The sequence below is a fragment of the Sinocyclocheilus anshuiensis genome, unplaced genomic scaffold (assembly GCF_001515605.1).
Source record: "Sinocyclocheilus anshuiensis isolate Anshui unplaced genomic scaffold, SAMN03320099.WGS_v1.1 scaffold1127, whole genome shotgun sequence".
NCBI classification, from domain to species: Eukaryota; Metazoa; Chordata; class Actinopteri; order Cypriniformes; family Cyprinidae; genus Sinocyclocheilus; species Sinocyclocheilus anshuiensis.
Window position 1 is genome coordinate 493,688 of NW_015546115.1, and position 14,857 is coordinate 508,544.

At 37.4% G+C, this 14,857-nt stretch overlaps 1 protein-coding gene across 1 annotated transcript; it reads right to left on the reverse strand.

Moving 5' to 3' along the window:
- Positions 1-1,268: 1,268 nt before the first annotated feature.
- On the reverse strand, positions 1,269-6,765 carry LOC107700792 (gastrula zinc finger protein XlCGF26.1-like). Its single transcript, XM_016502608.1, has 4 exons — positions 6,491-6,765; positions 4,742-5,857; positions 1,526-1,893; positions 1,269-1,448 (listed from the first exon to the last, which is right to left on the reverse strand). Exons 1-4 carry the CDS (start codon positions 6,606-6,608, stop codon positions 1,269-1,271), a joined length of 1,782 nt encoding a protein of 593 aa, XP_016358094.1. The 5' UTR covers positions 6,609-6,765.
- Positions 6,766-14,857: the final 8,092 nt, after the last annotated feature.

Genomic DNA, 14,857 nt, shown 5'->3' on the forward strand with positions numbered 1-14,857 from the left:
ACAGTGCTCAATACTCACCATAACATCTTGAATCTTGATGAATAAGCCTATAATGAGGAATATGTCTTCTCTTGGGACTGATGTGTTTCGTATTTGGCTGAAATCGGCTCCGCTTGATCTCCCGCGCATCCGCATTTGAATTCACAAGCCCAACGGTTTTCCTCAGACGCATGTTGCGCAGGTAGGCTACAGTTATTTGAATGTAGGACTTTTTCTACTTAGATAAAGTATATTGAGCTCAATTGTTCGGTGAAACAGCCTATACCACAATCCATCTTTCTGTTTTGGGATAATTATTTGTAAGTGTTTTATTGAACCAATATGACATTATCAAAATTACGTTTTTTTAGTAACTTAATGGGACGAAAAAAGAAACATTAATGGAGCTGTTTTCAGCATATTAGGCATTATGTGCATATTTTGAATAAATTTAACGAATGTGGTTACAGGAATTTTGTTGAAGACACTGTGAAACAATGCAAAGGCACAGTCTGACTCAATTATTTAATTATTTGAATGAAAATGATGAACAATTACACTGACTTTCTGTTTTGCAGAAGCTCAGTGAGAAAAATTACAGGATTTTCTCACACCAGACATTTTAGGAGTTGTCGTTGCCTCCCGCCAGCTTCTCTCCTTCAAGATTATTGTCTGATATTCAAAGGTATTCAAACATATGTGACCCTGCCTGTGAAAACCCAGCTTAAGTCATTTTTTTGTGATTTGCTGTTAAGATGTAAAACTTTTTGTGAAAATATAACCTTTATATCTTTAATATTGACTGGGTAAGGCCATGTCAAAGATTGAAATCAGTTAAATTAATGGTTGAAATCAAACTTTGGTGCTTGTTATATCATAATTAGATTATGAGACTTTAGCCTGAATTTCACAGACAGGGTCACATATTGTCAAGTTAATTCTTCTGTAGCAACGAGGCTGACACGGGGAAAGACAACAGTTATTCTTTCCATCAGTTACGGTTCTGCCTTGCACAGATTAATGAACCTAAAATGTTATTCTTTGTACAACACAGCATTATATAGCATTAGAAAAACATGCCAAGAATCAGTATAAATGAAACGTACAGGAATACATGAAATGGATATTGAATACATAAATAAATATAAATATGCAATGCTAATCACCTGACTTGACTATTCTCATGAGAATATTATGCTTATGTTTCACTGTGAAACTCTTTTCCCACTCAAAGCAGGTAGAAGTCTTCTCTTAAGTGTGAATTTTCATGTGAATGTCAAGGTTTCGTTTCAGTGTGAATTTCTTTCCACATGAGAGCAGGTGAAAGGCTTTTCTCCAGTGTGACTTCTTATGTGACATTTAAGTTGTCCCTGTTGTGTGAAACTCTTTCCACACTTAAGGCAGCTGAAAGGTTTCTCTCCAGTGTGAATTCTCATGTGACCCTCAAGGTTTCGTTTCACTGTGAAACTCTTTTCACACTGAGGACAGTTAAACGGCTTCTCTCAGTGTGACTTCTCATGTGACATTTAAGTTGTCCTTGTTTTGCAAATCTCTTTCCACACTTAAGGCACCTGAAAAGTTTCTCTCCAGTGTGAATTCTCATGTGACTCTCAAGGTTCCAGTTCACTGTGAAACTCTTTTCACACTGAGGGCAGTTGAAAGGTTTCTCTCCAGTGTGAGTTCGAATGTGATTCTTAAGGTGTTGTTTTACAGTCAAACTCTTTTCACATTGAGGGCAGTTGAACGGCTTCTCTCCAGTGTGACTTCTTATGTGACATTTAAGTTGGCTTTGTTGCGTGAAACTCTTTTCACATTGAGGGCAGGTGAACGGCTTTTCTCCAGTGTGAATTCTCATATGCTTTTGAAGACTTGATTGTTGAACAAAACACATGCTACACTGATGGCAAATGAAAGAACCTTCTTTTAGTTCCCCCAGATCTAAAACAATAATAAAAAAAATATATAAAAAAATCAATTCAAGGACAGTAAATGTAAGAAAGTTATAGATTTGCAACCCTGAATGCAACAGAGGTCATTGTTTTCAATTTTAAATCCGTTATTCTCATGTTATTTAACAACGTTTATACAAATCTAGTATTGTGTAGCCTAAATTCACTTTGCTTTATATGCTTTTCTATATATATATACAGTGGGTACGGAAAGTATTCAGACCCCCTTAAATTTTTCACTCTTTGTTATATTGCAGCCATTTGCTAAAATCATTTAAGTTAATTTTTTTTCTTCATTAATGTACACACAGCACCCCATATTGACAGAAAAACACAGAATTGTGATGTGAGAAATGCACCAAAGCGACTGAGAAAAACTGTAATACACAGGTGTAAAAAAGATCCAACACTTTCTGTGATTCGCTGACTGAAATCACTTTAATCAAACTAATTTTAAAATATATTTGGTCTGACAAATTCCCAATTATTGCGGACATTTAGTAACCACTTACATGTATCAGATTTTAGACAAATTTTCATTAGTCACGACCAACAATTACCATATTCTTTTAACTTATTTGATTCTTTGTAAGTGACAACTAACCATCTTACACTGTCTTTTATAATCCTGCTCTTCACCAGGTGAGGACTGGCAGGTTTTCGTCTGCACATCTGGAGTCTCTGTGGTTTGATTGTTTTCATGCTGCTCCATCTTTATCACTAGGAAATGTTGGACCCCGTTTCTTTCACAGAACGCTCAATAAGTAATTTTTGTCCACTCTATCCACTAACAAATATTATGCAACCAAAATTCATATTATAAATTTAAAATAAGCAATTAAATATTTAAAATAAGCAATGACAAAATACTGAGAAAGGTGATCCAAATCTTTATTTTGAATCAGTGGTTCGGAGTGCGAATCAAACTGTCCAAGACAAGTCACGTGATTTCAGCAAACGAGGCTTCACTATGTCATGCATTGGTTCGAAACTTTTAGACGTTTCAATGATTCACCTCTTGGGGGAGTTGATCTGTTTAATACATGATCCAGCATCTAATATGGTTTTAATCATTTTTGTTTCCGTTGTGCACAATTCAGTTTCTCGATTCAGTTTCAATAACAATGTATTTACGGGAAAAAAATATAATTTGGCACTGGAAGAGTTTTTTCTGTATGTGTAGCACTCTACATTTGTCTCTTGAACTTAGTCTTATTCAGATGGAGTTTTCTCTCATTGCAGGACACAAAATGACGGTTGATGCTTGTCCCTTTGTGTTTAAAGTTTTTATATTATGCATATAGTTTGGGTCTAAGAGCTCTAAATGTTTTTCTTTGCACAACGTAAGATTACACATCATTAGAAAAACATGGCAAAATAAATTAAAGGGTTAGTTCACCCAAAAATGAAAATTGGCTTGTGTTTTACTCACCCTCGAAGCATCCTAGGTGTATATGACTTTCTTCTTTCAGACGAATCCAGTTGGAGTTATATTAATAATTGTCCTGGCTATTCCAAGCTCTATCATTGCAGTCAGCGGGTGTTGCAGTTGACCCAGCCCACAAGTCGTCAAATAAAGCACGCGCATTCATAATAAAACGTGCCTCACACGGCTCCGGGGGGTGAATAAAGGCCTTCTGTAGTGAATCCATGCGTTTTTGTAAGAAAAATATCCATATTTCAAACGTAATAAACACTTTTCTCTCACTTCCGTTATCTGTCATACGCGGAAGCATAGACGGAAGGCGTATGTGCAGCGCGCGCGCCTCTGATATATGCTAGTCTCACGAGTTTGTTTATAGGAGCAAAGGAAGCAAAGTTTCCTTACTTTAGCAAAGGAAAACCAGTCTCCTCTTGGCTTATATCAAAATCCTCCGACATTTTTCTTTGCAAATCGAACATCTGGGTTTCAAACAAAAAGAAGTTTGTACTTCTAATTCGTGACCGGCATTTTGTTTTGTTGTCTCTCCGCGTTCGTCACTAATCATGCAACACCGACGTGCTAGGTCATCCGCCATAATGGCTTCCGCGTATGACAGTTGGCGGAAGTGATATAAAAGTGTTTATTACATTTGAAATATGGATATTTTTCTTACAAAAACGCATGGATTCACTACAGAAGGCCTTTATTCACCCCCCGGAGCCGTGTGAGGCACGTTTTATTATGAATGCGCGCGCTTTATTTGAGGACTTGTGAACTGGGTCAACTGCAACCCCCGCTGACTGCAATGATAGAGCTTGGAATAGCCAGGACAATTATTAATATAACTCCGACTGGATTCGTCTGAAAGAAGAAAGTCATATACACTTAGGATGCTTCGAGGGTGAGTAAAACACAAGCCAATTTTCATTTTTGGGTGAACTAACCCTTTAAGGAAGGCTATATATACTGTATATAGGGATATATAAAATGTATATATGATAAATGAGTAAAGAAATATACAAACAATGGGAAAAAAACTGAAAAACATTGCTATTTAACTAACTACAGTAGTCAACATTTGAAGTGGATCAAAACCTTTCATCAAAGTTGTCCTAAAACCAAAACAATACCCATTCTTGTCTTAGTTCAACTTTGATGAACTTTTCTGATCCACTTCAAATGTTGACTACTGTATGTATTTCTGTTAGGGCTATACAAGTTTTAAACGAATCATCAAGATTATGACTGCAGTTGCTGCAAGTAAACTAATTGTAAAAACTCTCAGTCACGGTATTCCATTTAGTCTTATTGTGTCAAATGGCCTAATAATTTAAACAGATTGACTATATCACATATTCAATAGCTGGTGGGTTTTCTGGTCTGTCGAAAGGCCTCTGTCCAGTGTGAATTCTCATGTGTCTCGTAAGGCGCTGTTTCATTGTGAAACTCTTTTCACACTCGGAGCAGGTGTAAGGCCTCTCTCCAGTGTGAATTCTCATGTGTCTCTCAAGGTTTTGTCTCATTCTGCAACTCTTTCCACACAGAGGGCAAATGAAAGGCTTTTCTCCAGTGTGAATTCTCATGTGATTCTGAAGGTTTTGTCTCAATCTGCAACCCTTTCCACATTGAGGGCAGACGTAAGGCCTTTCACCAGTGTGAATTCTCATGTGAACATTAAGATTTTGTCTGTCTCTGAAACTGTTTCCACACTCAGGGCATATGTAAGGTTTCTCTCCAGTGTGAATTCTCATGTGTTTCTCAAGGGGTTGTTTAAAAGCAAAACTCCTTCCACACTCAGAGCAGGTGAAAAGCTTCTCTCCAGTGTGAACTTTCATGTGTTGTTTAAGACTCTTGTTCACAATGAAACTCTTTCCACACTCAGGACAGGTAAAGGGTTTCTCTCCCGTGTGATTTCTCATGTGATATTTAAGGTTTTGTTTCACTGTGAAACCTTTTCCACACTCGGAGCAGGCGAAAGGTTTCTCTCCAGTGTGAATTTTCATGTGTTGTTTAAGGATCTTCTTGATTTTGAAACTCTTTCCACACTCGGAGCAGGTGAAAGGTTTCCCTCCAGTGTGAATTTTCATGTGTTGTTTAAGGATCCTCTTCATTTTGAAACTCTTTCCACACTCGGAGCAGGTGAAAGGTTTCTCTTCAGAGTGAATGGTCATGTGGTCATTAAGGATCCTCTTCATTTTGAAACTCTTTCCACACTCGGAGCAGGTGAAAGGTTTCTCTTCAGAGTGAATGGTCATGTGGTCATTAAGGATCCTCTTCATTTTGAAACTCTTTCCACACTCGGAGCAGGTGAAAGCTTTCTCTTCAGAGTGAATGGTCATGTGGTCTTTAAGGATCCTCTTCTTTTTGAAACTCTTTCCACATTCAGAACAGGTGAAAGCTTTCTCTTCTGAGTGACTTCTCGTGTGCTGCTTATGGTTTGCTTTTTGAATGAAAGGCATCCCACGTTGATGGCGAGTGACAGAATCTTCTTTCAGTTCCTTCTGATCTAAAATAAACATCTCAGTAATTAATTTAAGGGCAATAAATAATATTACTGTAATATTGTTGCAGTGTTCTTCTTGATGCTAGTTTGATTTTTTTTTTTTGGTAAGCAGTTCGTTGGCCATGAGCGAGAGTCTTGATGATTTAGCCATTTTTAGATTTTTTTCTGTTCTTACACACAGCAGACAAACTAACAGACTCAGAAATAGACCCTGAGTCTGGAGGCACTATTATTATTATTATCACACGTCAATATATTGGTATATTCAACTGTATGTATAAATATATGTTCCAACTATAATTATGTTTTGCTCCCCAGTTTCTCTAACCTGTTACGTGAATTCATTGGTTTACGCATGGAGGAGGCATTTGGCATTAAATACAATTGGGATCAATTTCTCCAATGACAACTTCTTTGAGAAATTGGGCATTTTATCACAGCCCTGTCTCGACGGCCTTTGGCATCTCTGGAGTCAGTTTTAGTCAACGAATTTTAAAGTAGCCTAGTTGGTCTGACAAAACATCTGGAGCAAGCTAAACACTTGTCTATCATTTGACACACGTAATTTTTCAATAGTCGCGATCAAACAATAACCGAATTAACAGATTATTTTTATGTGGCAAATAACCAACTTACATTGTCTTTTATTCTCCCACCTTTGCCTAGGTGAGGACTGGCCGGTTTTTGTCTTCATATCTGGCATTGTATGGCTGTTTTCATGCTGTTCCATCTTTATAACCAGGCAATTTTCCATCCCGATTATTTCGAAGATCGCTCCATCAGTCAGGTTTGATTCACTGTTTTCCTCATTAGAGATTCCACACCTAAATCTGTTTTGATTTAAAACAGGAAAGCATAATGTGGTAATGGGCAAATTCACAACACGAAGCTTCGAAACTATGAATCTTTTGTTTTGAATCAGGGTTTCGAAACCGACCAATCACGTGGTTTCAGCAAACGATGCTTCGTTACGTCACATACTGGTTTGATTCTTTTTGGAATTGAAATGTTTCGCCGCTAGAGGGCCATAAATAAATAAACCAGCGTCTAATATAGTTTTAAACTGATTCAGTTTTATAATGTAGGTTCGTACAAATTAATAAAATCAAAAACAAAAATAAACATACACGTAATGTGTTTTGTATATTGCATTTAATCGATTACACTGGCCTTTGGAAATGATTTGTAAATGGGTCATTAAATACACGTTCGGTCTGTGTTCTCGTTGCACATGGTTTTGGTCAGCAGGTGTCGCAAGTGTAAGGCGTTTCGAGCGTTTCAAAAGAGAATCGTTTTTACAAATCAGTTTGATCTATTGATTTTATGTCTAAAAGCTCCATTTAGCTCCGCATTATTTTAATAAATAATAATATAAAACTAGGTACCCAGCATGCATCCGCATTATTTTAATAAATAATAGCGGTCTCTATCCAAACTTCGTGTGAGCAGTTATAATCTACAAAGTAACGCGAGGGGATATTATAGTTTGTAGACAACATAGAAAATGTGTGCATCACAGTGCCATTAAATCGAGCTTATGTTTGATCCGGTGCATAATAATGTGGTTACCTAAATGTTTATACAACAAAGCATTACCTTTTAAAGTTTTTCCCCACACCTCATTGTACTATGTGAAAGGATGAGTGTCTCTTATAAACAATGCAACAACAGATGAAAATCTACTATTATACCGGTATAATTATTTATGAGCGTTAGCTGTAGTACAAATCAGGAATAATCAATATCCAGATTAAATCTCTCTTAACACACTTTTAGCTGCATATACCATGAAACATTTTAAATATAGCCTATTTTACTTTATTTAAACAGTATATTTCACAAACATGCCAAGCTTTATTCCAATTCTAAATACACTGGTCCACAATACGCTTTTGACCTGTATAACCTGTTATAATATTCCTATATTTATTAGTACAACTGTTTAAGAATATCAACGTCTCCTAGGAACATGCTGTCTTTCACAGTTAACACTTTGATCTCACAGTGATGTCACCATGAGCTCCCAGGATACTCGTGTTGAGGTCACAGTGAGCTAAAAGTGTAACCTCAATGTGTGCTCATACTAATGTGAGGTCAAAGTGCACTCACTGCACAGAGACTAGGTACCCAGCATGCATTGCACCATGCAGCTTTTGATTGTCACCATTGTTGAGATTCATACACTGAAGAGCCCAACTAAAGCAAACACTAATCACCTTGACAGTAACATCAAATTAAACAAAACAATCATAAATATCTACCAATTCTCAATAAGCGCTTTTGTAGATGTCTGACAGAAATAAAGTCAGTCTGGTTAATGAGTGAAGCTGGTGATGCCATTTGTGGAGTTGTTTAATCATTCTCTGCTGAGAAACCGCTGCCCTGGCCCTGGCCGCTGCCCTGGCCATAACCGCTGCCCTGGCCGCTGCCCTCGCCCTGGCCGCTGCCCTCGCCCTGGCCGCTGCCCTGGCCGCTTCCCTGGCCATAACCGCTGCCCTGGCCCTGGCCGCTGCCCTGGCCGCTGCCCTCGCCCTGGCCGCTTCCCTGGCAACTTGCCCGGCCGCTTCCCTGACCACGTGGTTCACTGCATACAAGGCCACCGGTGGTTGGGCAACATTTCTGTGTGGCAGGACACTGGCCATCATGGAAACAGCTTTCAGCACACAGTGGAATCATCTCCGGTATGGGACATTGACCCGGCTTCACTGTGTGGACACAGATAATCAGCTTTAGTTTGTGCATATAGACAGTATGCCACTTCAATATACAGCACGAAACACTCACAGCATGAATAGCAAGTGTTACCTACAGAGTGAATTATATACTAAGTATTATTCCTCTTTATTTTGTAAAGCCATATGGTGCTTAAACTACCCAAAGGGATGAATTCAAACCTACTTTAGATGAGAACAACAAAAGGCAAAGTCTCTGCTTAAAACTTGCATTGAACTCAATGCATTACTCGTGTGTGTGTGTGTGTGTTTGTTTTGGACCTTTAGTGTCCATTATTAACTGAAACTCACTGAAAACGGGCGGCACGCAAACAGGCCCACAGTCAAATCGACAGCATTTGAGTCCTCCAGGGCAGTCCTTATCAGAAGAACATCCTCGATGGGATGGCACGACTGTCAGCCTTGCCGGACAGAAACCGTCCACTAGAGGATTCAAGAGGATCATTAGGGGAGGCCAGGGAGTGCGGTTTCAGCATTTGTAAATCAGGGGTTTCGTAATGGGTCTCAAACCCAAATACAAATTTTACGTATTTGTCTGCTTCAAATCAAAAGGGTTTTAAAACCCTTCTACTCATTCCTAAACTGCATTAATTACTTTCAAAGACTGAGTCACTTATTTCTGCATTGTGCAGTGTAATGAAGTCAACAGATCTTCTCACCTGTGGTTCGTTTTTGAATAGCCTGAGTTATGCTCAAGTATCCAAACAGACACGATAACACAGCAATCAACGAGAAACACACTCGAGCTGTCATCCTCCCCAAACGGCAATCTCACAACGATCTCTGCTGGTTAATGCGCTTAATTGGTGCGTCAGGAAGAGCGACGTGCACAAAACTAAAACGAATACTTGTTGCTGCAATATCAGCTTCTGTAAAATGGGGTTTTAAAGATCCAAGGTGATAAGGCCAATTCCAGCCCTGATCAAACTCACCTGCCTGTAGCTTTCTAGTAATCTGGAATGCCTTGATTAGCTTGTTCAGGTGTGCTTGATTGGGGTTGGATGAGCTGAATGCTGCGTTCATGCCATGCCATAATAATTAAGGTAGCCTAATTACAAGAGGATTGTGCGTTTCTATGGTGACACTATCAACTGCAAAATGAATCTGCAGTGGTCAGGTGGTACAGCGATTATGTTGTGGTACCAATAGGTGTGTTCGACTTCATGCTGCGAAGACCGAAGCATGCCGGTTCTTCTTCTTCTTCTACTTCTTCTTCTCCTCCTCCTCCTCCTCCTCCTCCTTCTTCTTTTTAAATTAACCAGAACAAAATATACAACAGTAGCCTAATGTACAAAGAGTGTGCAAACCATTTATTCAGTAACCAACAACTGTATATAGTAATATAGTCTTCTGAAGAAAACGGAGGAAATTTGGCTTGGACCCTGACCTTCTTCTAATGTATGTGAAATTTTCCCAAAATAATGAAAACGATGTACAAGAAAAGTAAAGTTATTATTATTACGTTCATTGGAATAATACATAGGCTACATATTAAAAATATCTAACTTGAATGTATTTGTTTTCCTTCTAATTACATTTTTCATATCCACCCAAAAAAAAAATAACCTTGTGTAGACACAATTACAAAATAGATGGATAATATAGACTCATTTCCCATTGAGCAAACAATTAACAGGAGTGCATATGGAAATGAAAACGCACATCTATATAGCTTATTGTTCTCTTTTCTTTTTTTAACTCCTCTTGAAATGAGATCTGAAGAAGCTGAAAGCATTAAGTAAAGGCTGAAAACTCATCTTATCTTGAAGAACACTAGTCTAGTGGGAAAGAGTGGAGCCGAAGCACAAAGACTATATTGTTTTGGAGTATGTGGGCCGAGCTTATATCCACTGTTTCTTTGTTTTACATGCAAACAATATTTGTGTATCAATCCAAGTTAGGGCATCCAATTCACATCTACTGTGAATATATATAAGATAACAATAGACTAACTCTAACACTAACTCTTGGCAGTGTTAGATATGAATTGCAGTATTATTTTGTTGTATTTATGGGCCTTAAATCATGTTGGGGCTGTGCCCAGAATGTGGTTTAATCTTTATGCTTTTTTGAAATTTTTTGAAATTTCATTCCCATTAGGATAATAAAACGTACACACACAAACACAGAGTTAATTGTCAGTGTAAAGCATTAGCGAAATGTTGCTCAGCTCATGCTCATTTACTCACTGTGTGATTCAACACTGTTGTCAAAAATGACAATTACTTGCTGTGCAAAAGATAACAGCAAGGGCTCTAATGTACCAACCAACACACAGGGCTGTTAAATATATTAAATTCTTGTCACAAACACGTACTTGATCATTAACTTCAGTAAATGAGGCATCTTAAGTAAACTAGATTTCTACAGTTTCTGTGAGTGATAACAGCACAACTTTTCTCATCAGGCTGTACAATTTCAGGTAGCTATCCTTCATGTCCATACCGAGAGAAGACATTTAATTGGTGTTACTTTAGATGTTTGTGTAGATTCCTAATACCAAGTATGTGCAATCCCAGCTAACAAAAATATATTCTAAGAACATTTTACTAACGTTCCCATCAGTTATGAAAACATTATTTCTGAATGTTCTGTGAATGTTCAAAACATACAGTTTTACAAGTTTTATTCTTGGTTATGCAAATGTTACAGGAACATTCTATTTCATCATTTAGCAAACATAATGGGAATGTTACTTTTGAATGTTCTCTGAACTTTCAGAAACTAGTAACATTAAAAAAAAAAGTTTAACATTTAAAAAAAAAAACTAAAACATTTTAAAAACCATGAATCGTGTATAAAGGTTTTTTTTGTGCGAATGTTTTAAATTTATGACATAAAAAGTTATTTTATAACTAAATTATGAGATACTAAGTCATATTTATAAGATAAAAAGACAACATTGACATAAAAAGACAAACTTATGCATACTAATTTGTAAGAGATTGTAGCTGCAACTGACATAAAAAGTCAATTATGACATAGAAAACCTTTCATGTTATAATGACTTCTTAGTATGTCATAATTTTGATATTTTACCTAATAATTATGACTATGTCATAATGTTGACTTTTTAACAAAGCAGAAAGGGGGAAGAAAAAAAACCGGAAAGAGTTCCTGTTTCCACAGAGACCCACACTGTTTACATTGAACTGAATCAGCTTAAAGGTCTAAGTATGGTCTCCTTGGTAATTAGCGTCAATGCAATCGCTGATTATCTCATTAACAAGATTGTAAAGCAGCAGCAGATTATATAATTACAGCTTAAATGCTTTCAAAACCATATACGTAGAATCAGCAGAGTACATGTTAACATCTGTGTACGATGAGACATGCATGAAACAGCACATTCTGTCTATGCTTATGCGGAGTCTTTCAAAATCATGGAACTGCATGATCCTGATTGGTCAGTTCAACATGTGTGCATGAATAATTCATTTTTAATTAGCGTGGTTATAAGTGCAGAATAGACTGTGCAGTGAGAAATGGAGGAGTGCGAGAGATAAAAAATGAGGCATGGTGAGTGGGTGGATGAATGAATGGAGCTCTGAAGGTTGTGCTGTGCTTAGTACGGATCCCTCTCTTCTCTGTTTGGTGGAGACGTATAAAAGTTCTCCATCCATCCATCCATCCATCCTGCATTTTGAAAACATGGTTATTTAAATAAAATCAAATAGATGCAAATAGTTAATAATGAACTATGCCATGACCTTCTGAGTGTAGAAGTCTCACCTTTTTCTAACCCATTTGATTTATGGTTGACTGACAAATATGTACAAACCCGATTCCAAAAAAGTTGGGACACTGTACAAATTGTGAATAAAAACAGAATGCAATGATGTGGAAGTTTCAAATTTCAATATTTTATTCAGAATACAACATAGATGACATATCAAATATTTGTACAGTGTCCCAACTTTTTTGGAATCGGGTTTGTATTATCTGAAGTTTATTCGTTTAGTTAAACAGTATAATCCAAATGTATGGAAATCTTATATGCAATTCAAATATGTAAATCTTAGAGTTGACTCTGAAATCCTGTTCATTAACAATGCGTTTAGCTTATTATGAAGTATAGGGACACACATGTTTGGACACAGACTTTCCCCTCTTTAAACACAGGGTTTGGACTTTTCAATGTTCCTTCCCCTTAGAGCCTCCAAGTGGATGTTTATTCTGATCGACAGGATGGTCTGAACTTCATACAGACTTTCTCATCAAAGTCAATACTGTGACTGCTGGTCTCAGTGACACACCTGTGTGTGTGTGTGTGTGTGTGTGTGTGTGTGTTTTCTAGGCCGCTCGCTTCACTTCAAAACCTCTCATTCTAGCCTCTTTTTCCCCTCTCGACTTCAAAGCCATCATTCATGTTTCTGTTCTATTTCTATTTATTCCTGTTACCAGGTTCAGAAACACATACTACCTTACTGGTTTTAAAGCATATAGAATGTATGCTGTGCATCATATGCAAAATGAATGTATGCATGGAATAGAAAACCTGCTGCTTTTGAAAAATTGTGCATTAACTCATGCACGCTTGATCTGTAATTTTTATAATATCAGCAATGATTTTTAATGTAATTTGATTGGCCTGCCAAGAGTTAAGATATTCTTAGGCAGAAAATGCCAAACAACTGGCAGTTTTTTAATGCAAGTTATTTTCCTTATCCTAAGCATCATTCACAGCCTCATCATAAACCCCTGAGATAAGAAATCAAATTTCACAGGGATGTAGACGGAAAAGATTCAACACAACACTACCGTCTTACACACACACTTATTTTTATATCATGATGGGCACTTGCAATTGGCTTATATTAATATAACTCTCAAACAAACCTACTTTTTATTAAGATGTTTTTTATGCTTGTTATATTTTTCCCCACAGTAGGTATGGAGAAACCCAACTCTTACACACACATTATATGAAACCCAACTCTTACACACACATCTTGCATTTTACATCTTTTGGTCTTTTTTAATTTTTTAATTTAGTCTTCCAGCTCAGCTCTGAGGTGCAGTTGGGGGACGTTGAGACCACCTGCTGTAAAACAGGTTTGGATCAAATGGTGTCTGAGAAAAATCACTAAACACAAGGACGCATATTGTGCAACACATAGACACATACACAGACGACAGACATATTGACTGAGGGCCACAAAAAGCTCTGGAGGATGATGCAGATTCACACAAACACGTAAAAAGACGTGTCACAACCCTTATATGCACTTTACTAGGCAAGAAACATCATGAAATCACACTGATGATAATTATTTGACAGTAACTCAATACAATAAACACAATTTAAATGTGTTTATTTTAATTAAAATATCCTTAGAAGCTCAATAAATCTTTTTGCAGTGTCCTAAAAGGGAAACTGGAGATAAAATAAGAAAAAGAGAATATATTTTGAGGAACATTTGGATTCAAACAACATGGACCCCACTTCTTTTGTGTCTCACATAATAAGGAAATTGTACAGGTTTGGAGCAACATGAGGGTGCTGGCAGAAGGGTTTCATTGAATTATCTCTTTTAATAAACAAATAGAAAAATATACAAAACAGATAAGGTTTCTTTAACACAAGATTTAGGATCTAAAAACAGACATCTGTGGTACATATGTATAATTACAATCATATGTCATAATACAGCTCAAAACACCAATGTGTATCAGTCCTAACAGCAGTGTTCGAATTGAGGGGGGCTGGGGGGTCCCGGACCTCCCATAAGCATTAAGGGACCCCCATAACACCCAAAAAATATGATTGAAACATTTCCATATGGTTTCACCCCAAATGTAATAACACTCGACACAATCTCACTGCCCAGAGACCTCCAGAACAAATTCAGCACAGTTCAGCGAGCATGTCATAAACATGCGATCGTGAGAACCATTAGCTGTGTGACACATGTGCTTTTTGCATGTCATGAATCTGTCCTCGGTTCTGATAATGCTCTGGACTAATAGAGGCATTGAATGACGCTCATTTGTATTGTAGACACGTAGACAAACAGTGTGTCCTGCTGCTGTAAACAGCAAATGAATGTTTTCAATGGGCCTCTGAGAGTCGCTCTGTTTGCCTTTAAATGTGTGAATGCATTCTAATTGATTCACTATTTTGTTTTTCTTCAGTGGTAAACATAATCGTGACATGTTACTGTCTCATGACCTCGCTGTGGGTTTCCATGCTCTCGGAGGTGTAATGGATTCACTGGATTCCCCAATGATGGTCTTCATGGTGTGTAACGGAGCCACAGCTACAGAAACA

Coding starts and splice junctions, on each gene's coding strand:
- LOC107700792 (XM_016502608.1), bottom strand. CDS start 6,608: ATGGAAAATTGCCTGGTTATAAAGATGGAACAGCATGAAAACAGCCAT. Junction 5,858..6,490: donor GTGGGAGAATAAAAGACAAT/GTAAGTTGGTTA, acceptor TGTTTATTTTAG/ATCAGAAGGAACTGAAAGAA. Junction 1,894..4,741: donor AATTCACACTGGACAGAGGC/CTTTCGACAGAC, acceptor TAAAAGAAGGTT/CTTTCATTTGCCATCAGTGT.